The sequence below is a fragment of the Myxine glutinosa genome, chromosome 11 (genome assembly GCF_964187855.1).
Source record: "Myxine glutinosa chromosome 11, kmMyxGlut1.1, whole genome shotgun sequence".
NCBI classification, from domain to species: Eukaryota; Metazoa; Chordata; class Myxini; order Myxiniformes; family Myxinidae; genus Myxine; species Myxine glutinosa.
Window position 1 is genome coordinate 35,692,221 of NC_136271.1, and position 18,439 is coordinate 35,710,659.

Here is an 18,439-nt window from a genome sequence, read left to right on the forward strand (position 1 = left end):
TGCAAGTCGATTCTGGGGGGACGTGTGTAGCGGCTGCCGCTGGGGTTACACAATCGCCTTGCACCTATCAAGGACGCGGAGCGATCACCAGGCCGGGCTCGTCCAGGACGCCCGGGCAGGCCCGCGCTCGACTTGCCAGGCCTCGGTCGGGACGCCCGGGCAGGCTCGCCCTCGGCTTGCCAGGCCGCAGCCGGCCCGCGGGGCCACGCCCCCTGGCGCCAGGCCTGGGCAAACCCCCTGGCGGAATAGATATATATTGCCGACCGTAAAACGTTTTTCCCAGAGTGCCTGAGTGTTTGATTCTAATAAAGCAGCTCAGATGAATTCAAGCTTTTTGTCGCGTCCATTCTTTCGATCGACGTGGGAGCCACAGCTCCTTCAATATAATTATATATCTGCGTGTGTATATATATATATATATATATATATATATATATATATATATATATACAGGCAGATCTCGGGTTCGTCGACGTACAAAGGAGGGGTTAAGCCCTACTCCCCCTCGAACTCCGAGGCCACGAGGCCGCCAACCACACCACACTACACTCGTGGTGGACGGATTGCTAAGCAATTCCAGCCACCGAGCCCACAGCTATGCCTGGAAGGGTTAACGGTCACGACCTGAGTACCTTCGACACACGCAGCTGTGAGAACGGGGACTGAACCTCGCACGAGTCACGCTGGTACTGGACGCCCGAGCGGTTGTGCGTCGCGTAACTCGTGCCGTTAACACTATTGAACCCGATTGAGCGGTTTTAATTCGGGCAATGCTAGGCCAATGTTGAAAGGACGATGATGGCCAGGTTGGAAACCAAACCCCTGGATTTAATACAATGTACAGTATTCACAGAAAAAGGGACACAGCGAAGAATCCTAGCGGCCTTACCTAGGTCCCCAGACAAAGGCCCTCAGATCCGTTTGGGGAAGGGAAGGAAGAGGGTAATCCGAATTTTTCGGGCTCCGGAACGCCCTTTTTTGGGCCCTTTTCAAAATGGCCGCTGCCGAACAGGCCCAAGGGCATATCTCAGGAACAAATTGGCTGATTTTGATGATCTTTGTGTCTAGTTGGGTTTTTTCTAGGGTGCAGAGTCGAATTCTGATGGTACCAGATCGATCTGAGGTAAAGGTCATTTGGTCAGGGTCAAGATTATGTAGGGGAGAGTGGGGCATAACCATAGAGCTAATATAAAATGGTGTTGTGGTGCTTTCAATAACGCAGCAAATTGATGCTAAAGTGTTCAGCATACTTATGTACCTGTTTATTATACATTATCAGCATAACAAAAATAATCAGTTTCCAAGATGTTTCAGATTATGTATAGTCAATCACGACGTTAAGGTCAATAATGAGCATCAGGGTCAAATATAGTTTGTAATGTTACTATATGTTGTAATTGTATACAAGACAGTAAAGAATACCATCAAGTTGAATTTATGGCATCACACATTTTTCTTATGTTTCAGGTCTTGGAGCAGTTGCCTAACACAATTACAGACCTACTGAGTGTGGCACAGTGCAGTATCACACACAATGTCTCAAGACCTCTCCAATAGCTGTATTGTCTGCCTGGCAGGCGAATCGTCGCAGAAAAAAACTGGTCAAGAAACCGGGTGTCGACAAGATTACTGACTTGTTAGCATGTTGCAGAGAGCGTATATTGTTGGGGGAGAATGAACTCAAGCCACTTGCAGATCGTTTGTCTAGTTTAGATGAATCTCAGCTAGAGAATGTTCGATATCATAGCGATTGTCGCAAGCCTATTGTGAACAAAGACCATTTAGAAAGAGCTAGAAACAGAAAGCGGGCTCATTCAGAATCTCTCTCTCGCTCTAATAGTTCATCAAAAAGAGGGCCTGGTCGTCCTGGGAAATACCAAGAAGGGACCCGTCCTAGGCGCTTTCAATGTGTGCCGAAAGAGGTGAAATGTATATTTTCTCCCTGCAAGTTCTGTGCACCATCTGACTCAGAACCGCTCCATCATGTTCTGAGTGATCCGATGGGTCGAACTCTGCTTGATATCAAGAGCACGACTAAGGGCGACACCATCAGGGCATGCGTATCTGGTCTGGAACAGGAAGGCGATGTCGCTGCCCAGGAAAAGTATTATCAGAGAAAATGCTTACTGTATGCTCAACGGACATTCTCGGACAGGGTGAATAAGGATAAGATTACTCAGGAGATTTGTGATGAACTGTTGCTCTTATTGCCGCAGCTGCTAGTGCCAGCTACGAAGTTCATGACGAAATGAGCATTAGCACCATATCACTCAAGGACCTTCTGTCATCATCTAAAACGAAGAAGGGACTATGCGAACTCCTGGCTCAAGCTCTGTTGGAGCATTTTGAAGGATCCTTGAAACAAGTTGTGGTCGCCTACAACACATTAGTGAAGGTTAATTCCCCTCATGCTGTTGAAGAAGACTTCAAAGTCCATGGGCATGAGGAGGCCGACACCTTAATTCCTCTCCATGTTCTTGACAGTCTCCGTGACAACACATTCAGAGAAATCCATGTACGGTCACCTGATACAGATGTGTTTATTCTCTTGATGGACCTCACCTCTAATGGTCGCCTTGGCACTCTCACTCAGCTGAAGTTCTGCACTGGCATGGGTGCGAAATACAGAGAAATAAATGTACGGAAATGTGTGCAGGTAATTGGTCGGCGCAAGGCACAGGGTCTCATTGGCCTACACAACTTTTCTGGAGCTGATTGGGGTGGGAAGTTCGTTGGAATTTCGAAAAAAAGATGGGCTGATGTCTATCCTATGATGAATCCTATGTCTCAGCTCTTTCACGAGCCTCGATTCAGTATACAAAAAAAAAACAAAAAAAAACTCACTTACGATGATCCCATCATTTATTGTTTCCGCAACCTTGGCGAAGGAGCCCTGTCATCGTCAGAGTTGGTATGTGAGGAACTCCCACAAGAAGTACAAGCACTGGAAACATTTGTCTGCAAAGTGTATTCACCGAAGGGTCCGACAACGTTGCCTGCTCTCCGGTGGGAGCTCTTTAGATCAAAAAACCTCGAGGCTGAGATGCTCCCTCCCACTCGCACCACTCTGATGCCCCATGTTGTCCGAACTAACTTCATATGCATGCGAGACAAATCCTATGTCTCTCCAAATCCGTGTCATCCTGCTTTGGAAGAGAATGGATGGTTGCTTGAGGAGGAAGTTTACATTCCATTGAAATGTCTATCTCCCCCTGCTCCTCATGCAGTTCTTGAGCTTGTAAAATGTGGATGTCGAACATTATGCCAAAGAAATTGCTCCTGCATCAAGAACAATTTGGCCTGCACTCCTCTTTGCAAATGTTTCACTTCAGGTTGTAACAATTTCTCTGACTGTCGACTGCAAGACAATGAGGACAATGATGATGATGAGGATGACAATGAGCTATAAGGCTGTATAGATAGTCTATGTTCCATGAGAAAATCTTAATGGTATCTACTCCCACTTGTTTTACACCATAGACTTTTACTGTTTGTATTACTACATGTAGTATTTCTAGTATTCTAGCGCTTGTACAGTATTATTGTTAGAATTGCAGTGGCGATGAGTTTTGCTGGATTATTGCAGTTGGGCTAGAGGTGTTGGGCTAGAGGCCTGGTGTTGGGCTAGAGGCTAGGGTGCCGGCTTAGGATCCTAGGATCCTGGGTTCAAATCCCGGTCAATCGCTGAATTAACGCCAGGGGGGTTGACTCAGCCTGTCATCCTTCCGAGGTCGGCAAATTGAGTACCAGTTCACTGGTAATTCCCTGTTTGTCGTTAAAGGCGGCAAAAAGGGTTGGCGTCAGGAAGGGCATCCGGCCGTAAAACATTGCTTCAAAAAGGGGACCGAAAAAACAACAACAACCACGGTTCCCAAAAAAGGCCAACCCCCGCTTTGCGGGGAAAAATGGCCTCTAAAGGTGGTTATTTTTATTATATATATTGCAGTGTCCTGTAGGATTTTTGAGCTAAAATTGATTTTTTTTTTTGGTGGGTTTTATGGTTATGAGAAAATTCTTCACCTCGCTGAAAAGTAATTTGTGTTGAGTTTGTATTGCAGTTGTGACCTTGACCTTGATCAAATGACCATGCCCTCTACCTCGAATCGATCTGGAACCCTCATAATCAGACTCGGCACCCTAAAAAAACACACCAACTAGACACACAGATCAATAAAATTCCTGAGATATCCCCCTAGACCCATCTGGTGGCGGCCATTTTGAAAAGTGCCCGAAAAAATTGGACCCCAACATTTTTTGTTATTTTGATCCAAAATAGTACCAAATCTGCAAAAAAATCAATTTTAGCACAAAAATCCTACCGAATTACATATCATGCTGCACTAAAAGCGTGGCCGCTTCGTGCCGTTTGCCTGGACGGGCTCGTTGGACGGAAACCCCCAAGGATGGCTCCAACCTGGGACACCACAGCCGGGGATGTTCGCGGTAGGGGCGTTTTATCAAGGACGTGCATGTAGCAGGAATCCGAGGAGTGTATCTCAGGCTCAGTGAGGCAGAGAGAGTTCGGAGCGCCTACAAGAGAGCCTATATGCATCTGCAAGAGAGCGAGCACGGGGGGTCCGGGCCGGGTTTTATAGCCCCCCCGACACCCCCACTCGAACGTTCCACGGGCCTCCATTGGCCGCCTGGGGTCACATGTCGTGACAGCCCCTTATTGGTCACCCTTGGCCACTCCCTTCAGCTCCCATTGGCTGCTCGCCGCTCACCGGCCACGCCCTCCAGCTCCTCCCTCGGGCCTGCAAGGCCTGGCCTAGGCTCATGACGAGGCACTTTAGGCTGCAATGAGGCCTACCATTACCCTGCCTGCCTCAACGCATACTAACACTGGGAAGGAGACTATACTTCACATTTAATAAGAAATAACTAACTATGCGAGGCTACATGTTGTGGTGTAACTAACTATGGGGGGGGTGGGGGGTGTGGGGGGTTGCCCTTATTTACAAAACCGCAACAATATATATATATATATATATATATATATATATATATATATATATATATATATATATATATATATATATATACATATACATATATATATATATATTGAACATCAAAAGAAACATCACTTTCATTTTTTGAAATGTACAGCTTTACAAACACGTTTCTTCAATTGTAATGGCTGATTATGTAACGGGAACTTAATTTCAATCACCTGGTTGATCAACAATGGCATGCTTGAGTGGTTCTGTATAGGGATCTTTCCCTTTAAATAATGAACCTCATAATGAAATCCTTCAGTTCTCGTGGTTAGACATTCATTTACTGCTGTCTGTAGTCACTCTGGAGGCTTCTGACAGGGAAAACAACAAGAAAATTCAGATGCCACGCCTGACATCTGAACAACGTTTAAGGGCAATTGGGATGCTTGAGGCTGGTGTAAGCCAGCAAACAATTGCCCAACGTCTTGGTTGCTCACAGCCTGCAATTTCCAACCTGGCCAGGTGTTACGGTGAAACTGGAACTGTGAATGATAGTCTACGAAGAGGAAGACCACAGGTAACCACCCCAAACCAAGACAGCGGGATTGTGCTGCAGCATCTTCGTGATCGTTTCCGCCCTGCGAAAGGTGAAAAACAGCTACAGTGAAAAAAGGTCGCCACAACAACTGCATCAGTATCTCTGCTGTGTCGAGGCGCTTGAGAGGTCTGGGCCTGGTGGCAAGACGTCCTTGCAGAGGTCTAGTGTTGAACGCAGTGCATCCGCGGCACAGACTAAGATGGTGTCTGCAGCATCGCTGCTGGACACAGCAACAGTGGAGTGCAGACTTGTTCAGCGATGAGTCCAGATTTTGCCTCCATGCTGCTGATGGGTTTCAACGGGTATGGCGCAGAGGTGGGGAAAGGTATGCATCATGCTGTATTCGCCAGATCAATCGTTGGGGAGGACCCAGTGTGATGGTATGGGCCAGCATTTTCACCCGTTTCAGGACACCTCTGGTCGTCATCAAAGGCAATCTCACTCGTCAGCATTATGTCAATGAAGTTTTGAGACCTCATCTGCTGCCATTTCTCCATGCTCATCCTGACATCACAGTTTTCCAGCAGGACAACGCTCGACCCCATGCTGCTCGCCTGACCACCAACTTCCTCCAGGAACAGGGTATTGAAGTGATGCCTTGGATGCCTTATCCCCCTGACCTCAATCCCATTGAGCATTTATGGGATGAGCTTGGTCGACGTCTTGCATCGAGGACATCAACAGCTGTCAATCGGCAAATACTCGTTCAAGGCTTGCAGGAGGAGTGGGACAGACTTCCCCAGGACCGCATCAGACGCCTGGTACAGAGCATGCGTCAGAGGTGTACAGCCTGCATCACAGCTCAGGGAGGATACACACACAATATTGAGGAATGCTGTCATTCTTTCCTTGACTGTTAGGAGTGTTGTGTCCATTCCTGTGTCATTTTGTTTTGACTGTATTCAGGTGCATTCCTTTGTGTTGCAGTGCTGTGACTTTTGTTGCACCACCCCTTGTGATGTTCATGCAGTTCATGCCCTAAAAAAGACATAATTTTTGAATGGCCCCATATTAGCGTTAAACAATCTGTAAACCGTGTGACAAATCAGCTCGTTTTAATATAACCGTGGTGGAGGGTGACATGGGTAAGAGGTGTCGAGTTAACCTTTTAATAGCACATTAAATGTGTGTTTCCCAATCGTGCTGTTCATATTTTAAGAGTGCTTTAAATGCGCGTTTCCCAATCGGCACATTACAAGATTTTGTCGCAGGTTGTGACTACAGTGCGGTCATTCTTGTTTAATTACTTTTCCTCCTAAGTGACCGTCCATCTTGCTTACATAATAAAGTAATTAAAAAATTACAAACATGCACTCCACTCAATGTGGTCCTTAGTTACAATATGTTGAATTGGATTTTGGAATACTAGGGCATGCCCGTACTATATATATATCTAAAATTATATCCCCCCCCTCTATTTACATGAAATGGTTTGGTCCAAAGCGAACGGCTTGCGAGTGGTGACAATCCCCCCCCTCTATTTACATGAAATGGTTTGGTCCAAAGCGAACGGCTTGCGAGTACGGTGTTTTTTATCGTAAAGGCCACATGCAATATCCCAAACATGCACTCATTCACTTTGACCTCACTCACCACTAAACTATTTGTGGAACCTTTTTATTCTCACAGAAATATGATGCAATACTGGCACAGTACAGGTGTTCATTGCAAAAGAGTTGTGGGTATTCACCACCACACACGCTACAACCGTCTCTGGAGATATTCCACCATGAGGTAAGAGCAAGGTAAAATGGTTATATTATTGACAACCCTTTAAAATTATTAAGCAATTGTGGTTATTGGGATGGTGAGATTGATGAGAGGAAAATATGGTTTCAAAAACGTGAGGCTAGGGAGTGGTGTTAATGACACTAAAGGCTAACAATGGATTCCTATGTAAAGTCTGATCGATGTTGAACCAAAGTCCTTGCAGTTAAAAGGTAACCTTTATCAATCTCTAACACAAACAGCTGAACAACCTGCAGCACAGACTCTCCAGTCTCACAACAATCGTCTCAGAACTGGCGGCCCGAGTACTCAAGGCTCAGCACGGTCAGCAAGGCAAGCTCGCCTACAAGGTGCATCGCGTATGCCGCCAGGTGCTGGTCATGGTCGACGGATGCGAGTTGCCACTCATCGAGGCCTTTGAAAAAGGCCTGGTGAGTCGTGAGCGCTTCATGGAGCTGGCAAGCTGGCAAGGGGAGCGTGAGGAGGTTGAAGTGGTGGGAGATCCGGCCACAAACGGCTCTGCTGATCCGGGACTTTGCTTTGGTTCACCCTTCTGACCAGCAGGCTGGCCAACCCTACCTGCATGCTTTTCTACTGCAAAGTGTTGTGGCTTTTAAAGTAATATAATAAATGCATGGTAATACACCCCCACTGGTACAAAATACATCTCAAATAGTCTCATAAATGTTGTACTTTGAAAAGTAAGAGAAACGCAAAGAATGGCTTGAATGCAATTGATCAAAACTCAAGGGACTTTCATTCATAAATACTTAACATTTCCTTTCACTTCCGTAAGTTTGGTGTAAGGGACTTTGGGATTACAGATTTTCTCCAACCAAAATATTTTGCTTTAGCATTCTTTTAACTTCTGCCAGGAAATTGCCATTGCTTTGGGAATTGCATATTAGTCAATGATAGAAAATATTGTATTCTTTGCTGCTTAATTAAAACATCTATAAGTAGAGATTTGACTGTAATGTTTTCTTCTTGTTTTCTTTATTACCTCTGACACCAATTGTGGATGGAGGTTATGTTTTCACCCCGTCTGTCTGTCTGTCTGTCTGTGAGCAGGATATCTCAAAGGGTTATAGATGGATTCAGCCAAAACTTAAAAGAGACTTATGTATGTGAGAAGGACAAATTGATTCGATTTTGGTGAATATCCAGATCCCATAATTTAAAAAAAAAAAATTAACGTGATTTTTACCTGTGACATGTTGCAGGTCGACAAGAGCTATGTTGTTGGTCTTGTTGGGAGTCGGGTTTTCAAATGTGCACCCATTGGTCGGACAGCCGCCAGACTCCACCCACATTTGTCGCTTGACCGCACTCACCATGGCACCTAGACAAAATAATATGGCCGTCATTTCGGTGGGCCTAATACATCAGACCTGTGTGCCTCTGCTGATTATACACTGCCAGGGTTTGTTGCGTCAGATTTCCATTGGCTTTGTTTAAGTTGAGTGTTACTCACGATGAAGTACCCCGAAAAATCGAATCGATGTCAAATAAAAATTATTAGTAATGTTTAATCGGGCCTATCAGCATGCAAGATGTAAATTGGGGTTATAGTAAAAAATAAAGTAAAAAATCAAAAGCCAGTAAAAAATAGCGTTTTACATAATTTTTGAACGGCCCCATATTGGGGTTAAACAATCATTGTCCGTGTGACGAATCATCTCGTTCTAATATAACCGTGGATGGTGACATGGGTGAGAGGTGTCGAGTTAATCCTTTAATAGTGCATTAAATGTGTGTTTCCCAATCGTTTCCATTAAATTCCAATTGTTGAATTAAATTCCATATGCACTTGGAACATGTCTTTCAGTCCTCACAAATCTCACACTCTCACTATGTCTCTCCAAGAAGACCGTCTGGAAAACCCTCCCATTTACTTTCTCAACAATCCTCTCAAAGATGGAATACTGCGCTCTCTCCCCTCTGGGCTGGTGCTCCTGCCTCACACCTAGCTCGGCTTCACGCTGTAGAAACCAAAGCTTTCAGAATCATTGGAATCTCCCGTGATGAAGCTGATTCTGATGGCCTTTCACTCATTCACCACAGACAGGTAGGTGGTCTTTCTGTCTTCTACTGACTCCTTTCCGGCCTAGCTCCCCCTGCTCTGTATGTGCTCTGTGCCCCAAATATTCCTGCAGGACGCACAAGATCTGTCAGCAACCCTCTTCTTGTGAAACTGCCAAAATCAAGACTCTCTACTCACCTTCACTCTTTCATTCCTTGTTTTTTGCACCTCTGGAGCAAACTTCCACATTCTCTTCAATCCCACTCCTCCCTCCAGGTCTTCAGAACAGCTGTTCACCACCATCTCTTATCTTCCCCCATCCAAAACCTTGATATTTTCTACCCCCATTAATACATCCCATATCCACCTTTTTCAAATTCCGTTTTCTTTTCTGAAAGCCCCATTTAGTGCCCATCTTGTTTATCCCGTGTACCCTGCCCCAGCCCTCTCTCTTCCACAGATCTCCCGATGTCCCTGTTCTCTACTGTTGTTGTGCTTCTCTCTCTCACCCCTTCTTGTCTCCTGTCCCCTTTGTTATATGTTCTGCATGTTAGCTCTTATATGAGCCTCGACAATGTATACAACATTTTTTTTTAATGATGTCATTAAATGACTGCACTGTGGCCACAACCTGCAGAAAAATCTGGTAACGGGCCGATTGGGAAACGTGAATTTAAAGCACGAGTACGCCCGCTCACCACTGGAGCGGCAAGAAGGGTCATTCCTCTTTGGGGTATATAGATTACAGTTGATCTATGGTCGGGTCTCAAGAACATTGGGTGTGTTCATTTACCAAGTTTCTTGTAGAGAGATCGCCAAGTGGTTCAAGCATTCCAGCAAGCATTCCATTCAAAACCGTTAAGGAATGGCTGGCTTGGCAAGCACAAGCTAGCTGCTTGGTAAATGAGCACACCCCGGTCTTCCTCCCTTTCAGTTTCGTGATAAACAGCAGGAGAGAGTTTCAAAAGTTCGCTACGAAAAATGCCACATGGTAGAAAGGGCCATGTTATTAACCCAGCATTTGTGGGGTATATCGAGTACAGTAGATCTTCGCTCAGTTCTGTAAGTAAATCTTACTTCACGGATGTTAGGATTCCTCCAAGTTTCTTCATTTAGTGTTACAAAGAGCATTAGCGACTGTTTAAAAAGCTAATCATGCGTGTTTGTGGTTTATAATATTTTTTACTTCCTGTAGATGCCGTTGCTACCACGGAAATGCCATTATAACTATAAGCTATTTATACATGTTATTACTGCAGGGAAAACGCTTTGGGGAAGTGGGACATTATTCGTATTAATATTGTTTTGTAATAACATTAACAATATGCGATTATCATTAATTTTGTGATGAAAAGCGTCTTTGGAAAAACGCCACGATAAATCTTCTTCTTTGGACAAACGCCACGATAAAGCTAATTTAACATTGACATACACCTCAACACGCAACCCCATTGACGGCAATGGCGGGGAAAACCCGCTCGGGGGAGAAAAAACCCCTTGGGGAGGGGGGCAAATGAATGCGCTACAACCTTCATTATGTAACCCTTGGTCATCCTGTCAAGTTTGGTTGAGATTGGATAAGTAATGACGGAATGGATTGGGGCCAAAAATTCATCAGACAGACGGACAGACACGAAATGGCGTATTTTAGTATGATGATATACACCTCAACATACAACCCCATTGACGGCAAAGGTGAGGAAAACCAGCTCGGGGGGGGGGGGGGGGGACCACCTTGGTGAGGGGGGCAAATGAATGCGCTACAACCTTCATTATGTAACCCTGGGTCATCCTGTCAAGTATGGTTGAAATTGGATAAGTAACGACGGTATGTATTGGTGTCAAAATTCATCAGACAGACACGAAATGGCGTATTTTAGTATGATGATGATTCTGCATTTAAAGCATTCTTAAAAGACGAACACTATGATTGAGAAGCATATTTAATGCACTATTAAAATATTAATTCGACACCTCTCACCCATGACAGCCTCCACCACGGTTATATCAGAACGAGCTGATTCATCACATGCTCACGGATTAATTTAAACTTATTTAAACTAACATATCATGGCAGGTGGTGCGAGCCTCCAACTCACAAGCAGATTATAAAAGGGCAGCCCAGGGATGTGGCAGCAGTTGAATAAGAAAAGTACAAATGATAGCATAAAAGTTGGAGTTTGAATGTGAAGAGACGAAGACTCCACTCTGTGCAAGAGGACAGAATAGTTGCAGAATATGAGATAGAAGAAGACAGAACAAGTTGGATAAAAAGTAGAGAACATTTTTTTTCCTGCACCTTCTTGCCATGTGGCGATCATAACTAACAAGTTTGATGAATATCTGCACAATCGTTTAGGAAAAGATAGCGTGACTGACAGACAGATGGAGCTGTTCACAATATCCCCCAGTTTTTTTTTTCTCCAAAATTAGAAGCCTGGTGTTGGCTTAGTGGTTAGGGTGCCGGCTTGGGATCCTGGCATCCTGGGTTTCAATCCCGGTCGATCGCTGAATTAACGCCGGGGGAGGTTACTCAGCCTGTCATCCTAAGGACGTCTGGAAATTGAGTATCAGTTCACTGGTAATTCCCTGCGTGTCGCAAGAGGCAACTGACAGGGTTGGTGGCAGGAAGGGCATCCAGCCATAAAACATCGCTTCGAAAAGGGGACCACGGTGCCTGAAAAAAAAAAAAAAGGCCAACCCCTGCTCTGCGGGGGAATAAGATGGTCTCTAAAGGCGGTTCTTTTATTTTCTTTTTGTTTCAAAATTAGTTCTCTGAGGCTCGTGGAAGATTTGTTGCACACACAAATCACGCACTCAGATGCAGGAGACAGGAGACAATACAGAAGTTGATATCAGAGAAGCAAGGCTGTTAAACTTGGAAAAAATTACTTTCTGGAACACACTGGTGTGTGGTGGCACCATCTAGTACTATTAGCAGAGTTTTTCCCCTCGACACTCAGCATGGCACCTTTTCAGGAGAAATCTCCCTCCCCAAGGGGACTGTACATTCTCTCTCCACCAAATGTGGAGAGTCGAGCAAGAATGCAGCACGTACCATTGTGATAGTCTTTGATATGACTCCGCTTTGGTTGGAATTGAAACACCGTCCTCTGAGATTCAAAGTGGATGCACATTGTAAGTTAAGAGTATGTTGTTGTAAGTAAGTTGTAAGTTGGTCTGTATTGTCCTGTGGGGGATCTTTCACACCTTGTTCCTTTGTTGCCGAATATAGTTGCGAGTGTATAAGTTAATTTACCTTGCTGTACTTTCTTTAACGGGAGGATGACAGGAGACAATACAGAAGTTGATATCAGAGAAGCAAGAAGCAAGGCCTAGAGATATGCACACTCTACTCTGAGTCAAATAGTCTGGGTTTGAATAAGATTGTGACCATGTACGTGTACACGGGAAAAAGTATAGACATTTTAGCAAAAAAATCTGTAAACGTGTACAGTTTCTTTGCTAATCTATTGGTGGGGGGCCGTGCATGGGTAATTTTTTATTTTCATTTCAAATTGATGCAAAAGTTTCGTTTTCAGTACCAATTTGAAGGTAAGGGCCTATAGAACAATTTTGGTTCGAGTGTCAAGCACTCAGATCAAAAATGGGGCTTCTGTGGACGTGGGGGGTTTCCGACCCCCCACCGGCCTATGCAAAATATGGAAACTGTTATAACTTTTGATTGGATGATCCGATCTGAACATATGAGGTATGTATGGATTCAGGATCAGGAGTAGCAACTTGTATTTCAAGCATATTGCCCACAGAAGCAATAATTTTGCCGGTATCGGCGCATATCCACAAAAAAAGACTGAGGGTCATTGGCCCGGTAAGCTGAAACATGTTTAAAAAAAAAAAAAACTGGACAATTATACTCGGACCCAATGATATAGACATTTTTATTTATATTTTAACTGTGCTACAATATGGTGGTGAGTAACTGCTTAGACAATTGCTTGAATAACTCCTTGACCAATAGTTTTAATAAGAAAGTGGCTAACAAATCGACCATATATACATGTCAGTATTGGAAATTCGTTCTGGTTCAACTACTTCTTGCATTTGCACTTGCACAGACGTGTGCATTTCAACTTTGCCCTCATGCACTTGCACAGAGCGCAGGTACCTGTGGAAGTGCACTTCACATCCAGGTGGAATACATTCTTGGCGAGGGGCAGCAAGGTCCAAATGGGAAGCAGCTTGCCATCCTCTACCTTCCACCCATGATTAGTGGGGTTGTTAACAGGCATCATGGACCTTTGGACTGTTGTCCAGATGCTCGCTTGGAAGACACTCCTTTTGAGATGTTGATCCAAAGCATCACTCGTTGGGGGAATTCTCTCCACGTCCCTCGTCTTCTGTGAGAACACCCTCATTCGGACGACGTCAACGCCATTGTCCTCGTTTGACTCATTGGAGTACAGCCTACAGACAAAGTTTGTTGCCACTTCTTTCAGCCTTGGCGATGTTTGGAATGGAGTGTCGACGATAGTTGCAAATTCCTCCATGAGGGATGGCACTTCGTGCATCAATTTGCAGCAGTATCGCTTACCCTTAAACTTGAAGGAAGACGTACTGTCTGATCCAGTGAATGCATGGAAGAGGGCCATGGCTTTGCACGTTGTCGTGCCCAGGTTTGTGGCGATAGTGTTCGGGGAGATCATTCTGGTTGTCTTTTCCGCTTTGAAGGAGATCCAGATTTCTGCAGCCGGATTCAGAGCCTTGATGTGATGGAAATTACTCAGAAGGATTACGACAACATCTGTGTCTCCAGTATGAACCATCCCAAGTGACGATGTTTGGAGGGCATGGAGGAGATGTACTAGGACATGAGTGTCAGCTTCCTCATGGTTGCATTGATCCATTGGTGGACTGTTTCCAACATGGTGGACTTGATCACCTGCAGTGATGTAGACATCCTTGTCATCTGCGAACTGTCCTTCTGTTATCTTTTTTGACAGGAATGGGAACAGTTCTTTCTTGTTATCAACGTTCGCCAGAAACTTCTGTCAATTTCCTGGGATTTTGGCAGTACCAGTTACTTGTTGTCGGGTGCCTGTTCCTCATTTTTCCCTTGTCCCTCGTTTGATAAATTATCAGTGCACAATACTGGTCCCAGACAATGTCTACTCTTGTCGATCTTTTCAAGTTGTGGCAAACTTCTGGGCAGAATACCTTGTCGAAATATGAATCAAAGGTGTTTCCTTGGACAGTTGTACCAGGAAGTGAGTGTATCAGTACTCCACCGTCAATAATAATGAAGTCGTAAACATCTGGCGTAACTAGCTCCTCGTCGACAGAAATGGCGCTACTCGTACTGGCTTCCATGATGTATACCCACAAATCTGACTTGGTACAAGAGTTGAGGGACTCTTCAGATGCCAACGCAGGTGGGTATGGGGAAGATTCGTGACGAAAAAAATCTTCCAAATCCCCCCCACCCCCACCCCCCAATTTTTTTTACATGAGTGCTTGACACTCGAACAAAAATTGTTCTGTCGGCCCTTACCTTCAAATAGGTACTGAAAACGAAACTTTTGCATCAATTTGAAATGACCGAGTGTCCGGGCACCCCACTAATGAGCCTCGACTATTTATACAAAAAATGTAACGCCAATTATCACACATCAAGAAATCCATGAATTTCCATGCGAATCTTTCTTTAATTCCCATCTCAAGCTTCCCTCCAGAACGCCTTCCATTAACTGGTCTCTCAGCATGCCGTCACTGTCCTTTCCCTCTCCAGAGTTGTCCTTTTCATCCTATTGTGACGCGGGAAGAATTAATAAGACACAGGGTGGTGGTTGATACTTGCTGTATTCGAATATGCAGGTAATGAAAACCCTAAAAGACACAAAAGCACTATTCAGCAAAGATACATTGCAGGTAGCATATTAAATACCTCAATCAATGGATGAAATAATAGTTCAATGTTTACAATAAATACATCGAGTATGCAACCCCAGGTGCATCCAAATACAAGTCCGACAGGCCAGACGAATGTGCAACCATGAGATACATCAGGGGCAGACAATGTCGACATACTATCGCAAGACGTGCACCAAGGCACACCTGGACAACCAAACCCCTTTCTTCACTAACATCAACCAACAAATTCAGTAACAGAACATGAGGATTGTTTAATTAGTTAATAGTATCAAATCAACACGTGTGACTAACCCACACAATCAAACTGGATAACTTGTACTCAGGTAGATCACATAAATCATGTACGTTTCAGTTCCGTTTACAATTGAATAAACTGCTCGTTAAGACATAACCATATTAGTTTCATCACACTAATGACGTGAGTAATCATTAAGCATGTTGGTAGGCTATTCCTGAAGGAACTTTCCCGTCTGATCAAGGTACAGAGCAAAATGAGAATGCTGGTCGATCCGTTCGAATCTCACATCAGCAAACAATTAAATCTCCCGTTTTCCTGACGATGATCAATCCATGCGCCCAACGACGAAATGGCGGCAGCGTTTTCGAACATGCCGGATGTGATGTATGGGAGAAGGCGCATGGGAGGAGGCTACATCAGTTTCAAACAGGATGTGACGTATGCCACGAAGCGTACATGCTCACAAATTAATCACTTGCACTATCCAGCAATAATGGCAGTCGATGTGAAAAGTCTGACAGGCTCTCACCTTCCTGTTGCTGTCGCTCATAAAACTTCCCAGTTACTATGACGCTGATGACCTTTCTCCAAATATCTGCTTGAAAGCAATAAAAATGTCCCAACTGTACTCACAATGGCGGCATCCCAACTCGACCTTGGCAGATCCCTCAAGGTAGATTAAAAAACTCTTTTCAGGATATTTATTTTTAATGGCCGTAAATTCTGCAATTATTTTTAATCACGTTAAAGAAATGAATAGCTTCAATGGATTTCAACGAAAATGTAAAATATTTATTTTGAGTTTATTTTAAGCATATTTATTTTAAAGAATAGGTGAGGGTGAGACTACCGGAAGTGGGGCTACATCCGGGCACTGTGGACCACAGCAACCTGGCTGCCGTTGAAAACAAAACCCGTCTGACAGGTTAATGCGATGCTGCACTGCACTGTTCAACACCATTTTAACGCTATTTTCTCGCTTCAAAATGCCCAAAAGCTGTGTAGTTGTTGGTTGTACCAACCACAACTGGAAACCAGGAGAGAAAATATTGTGGCGGACACGAAAGCTCACTGGCGTGAGGGCATCATTCCACGCACCAAGTGGGCGGCGGCCACGCCCGAGGGGTAGGCGTGGCCGCGGGATATACACCGGGCGCGCAGCCCGGAGCGCTCCAGTGCTACAGTTGAGCTCTTATAATAAAAACTCTTAAACTTACCACGTTGTCCGCTTCCTTCTTGTTGTACAAGTAAGCACGCGTAGCACCACGCTTCATTGGTGACCCTCCGAGGTTCTGGTCAGCCGTCGCTGACCACCCGAACCCGCCACAGCAATGGCAACCAACGCGGTCCAAATGAAACTCCCCGAGTTCTGGGAGACGCAAGCCAAAGTCTGGTTCCTGCAGGCAGAAGCCCAGTTCCGACTTCGAGGCATCACGGTGGACGAGACCAGGTACTGCCACGTGGTCGCCTCCCTCGGGCCCGGCATGGCCGCCCGCGTCGTGTCGGTCCTGAGGAACCCACCGGCCGACACGAGGCGATCAAGCGTCTCCTCCTCGCCACGTTCGGCCTCACGGTGGACGCAAGGGCCGACCGCCTCCTGGACCTCCCCGAGCTCGGTGACACGCAACCGTCGGTCCGCATGGACCATATGCTGTCGTTGATGGGCGACGAAACCCCGAACGCTCTTTTCCGGGCGTTATTTCGACGCCAGCTGCCGGCACGAGTCCGCCTCGCGTTGGCCGGTTCTGTGACGGAACCCTGAGCTCTCGCTGCCGAGGCCGACAGGTTCTTCACGGCTTTGGACGCGCAGGCGAGTTTTGGCGCAGCCGTCGCGCATCCCGAGGCTGACCCTGATGCTGATGCACCACACCTCGGGGATCCCGAGGCTGATGCACACCGCGTGGCCGCCGCCACGCCACGCCCACCACCACCGCGAAAACCGCGGCCTCCGCCTTCGCCGCAAACCTGGTGCCATTTCCACGCCAGGTTTGGCCACAAGGCGAGGAATTGTTGCCCGCCATGCTCCTTCGGCAAGTCGGGAAACTACAAAGCCGGCGCTCGGTAGCGGCCCTGAGCGTCGGCCATTCCGGCAGCCTTCTTTTTATAACGGACACCTTGTCCGGGCACCGTTTCCTATGCGATACGGGGCACAGGTGAGCGTTATCCCTGCCTCTACGTCCGACAAGCACACCGCGGGCCGGGGCCCCGCGTTGCTTGCCGCGAATGGAACACCCATACGCACATTCGGGAAGCGCTGCCTCTCCCTGCGGTTCGGAAGGCAACGCTTCGCGTGGACGTTCGTAACCGCTAGTGTCCCCATGGCACTGCTCGGTGCGGACCTCCTCTGTGCACACGGGTTGTTGGTCGATGTGAAGAACAGACGTCTCGTCCAGGCTGAAACGTTCAGCTCGCTTGCTTGCGCGCTGAGCAGCTCGATGAGCGGCTCACTGAGCGGCTCACCGAGCGGCTCGCCAAGTGGCTTGCTGAGCGGTTCGGTCCCTGCGAGGTTAGTTTGTACGCTTCCGGCAGCGGACAACTTCACCCGCCTCCTCGCCAGCTTCCCGGCCCTGACGCGGCCCACCTTCTCGGCGGGGGCCGTCAAGCACGGGGTGGAACACCACATCCCCACCGCCGGGCCACCGGTCTACGCCCGGGCACGCCGCCTCGAGCCGACGAAGCTCGCGGTAGCTAAAGCGGAGTTCGCTACGCTGGAGCGGCTCGGCATCGTGCGGCGCTCCGAGAGTGCTAGGGCGTCGCCGCTTCACATCGTGCCAAAGCCCGGCGGGGGATGGCGACCGTGCGGGGACTACTGGCGCCTCAACGACGCCACCACCCCCGACCGCTACCCCGTCCCCCACATCCAGGACTTCTCCGCCCGGTTGGCGGGCATGTCCTTCTTTTCGAATGTGGACCTCATACGCGGCTACCATCAGGTCCCCGTCAGGCCGGAGGACATCCCGAAGACGGCGGTCATCACGCCGTTCGGACTTTTCGAATTTCTTCGGATGTCCTTCGGTTTG

The 18,439-nt window shown here is 46.6% G+C and overlaps 1 protein-coding gene across 1 annotated transcript in view; it reads left to right on the top strand.

The window, feature by feature from the left end:
* Positions 1 to 8,202, top strand: part of LOC137436568 (uncharacterized) — a 159,179-nt gene extending 150,977 nt beyond the window's left edge. Inside the window, exons 44-45 of the mRNA XM_078786260.1 lie at positions 7,168 to 7,272; positions 7,509 to 8,202. Coding sequence (XP_078642386.1) covers positions 7,168 to 7,272; positions 7,509 to 7,823 — 420 coding nt within the window. The 3' untranslated portion in view covers positions 7,824 to 8,202. The remainder of the gene's footprint in view (positions 1 to 7,167; positions 7,273 to 7,508) is intronic.
* The last annotated feature ends 10,237 nt before the right edge of the window (positions 8,203 to 18,439 follow it).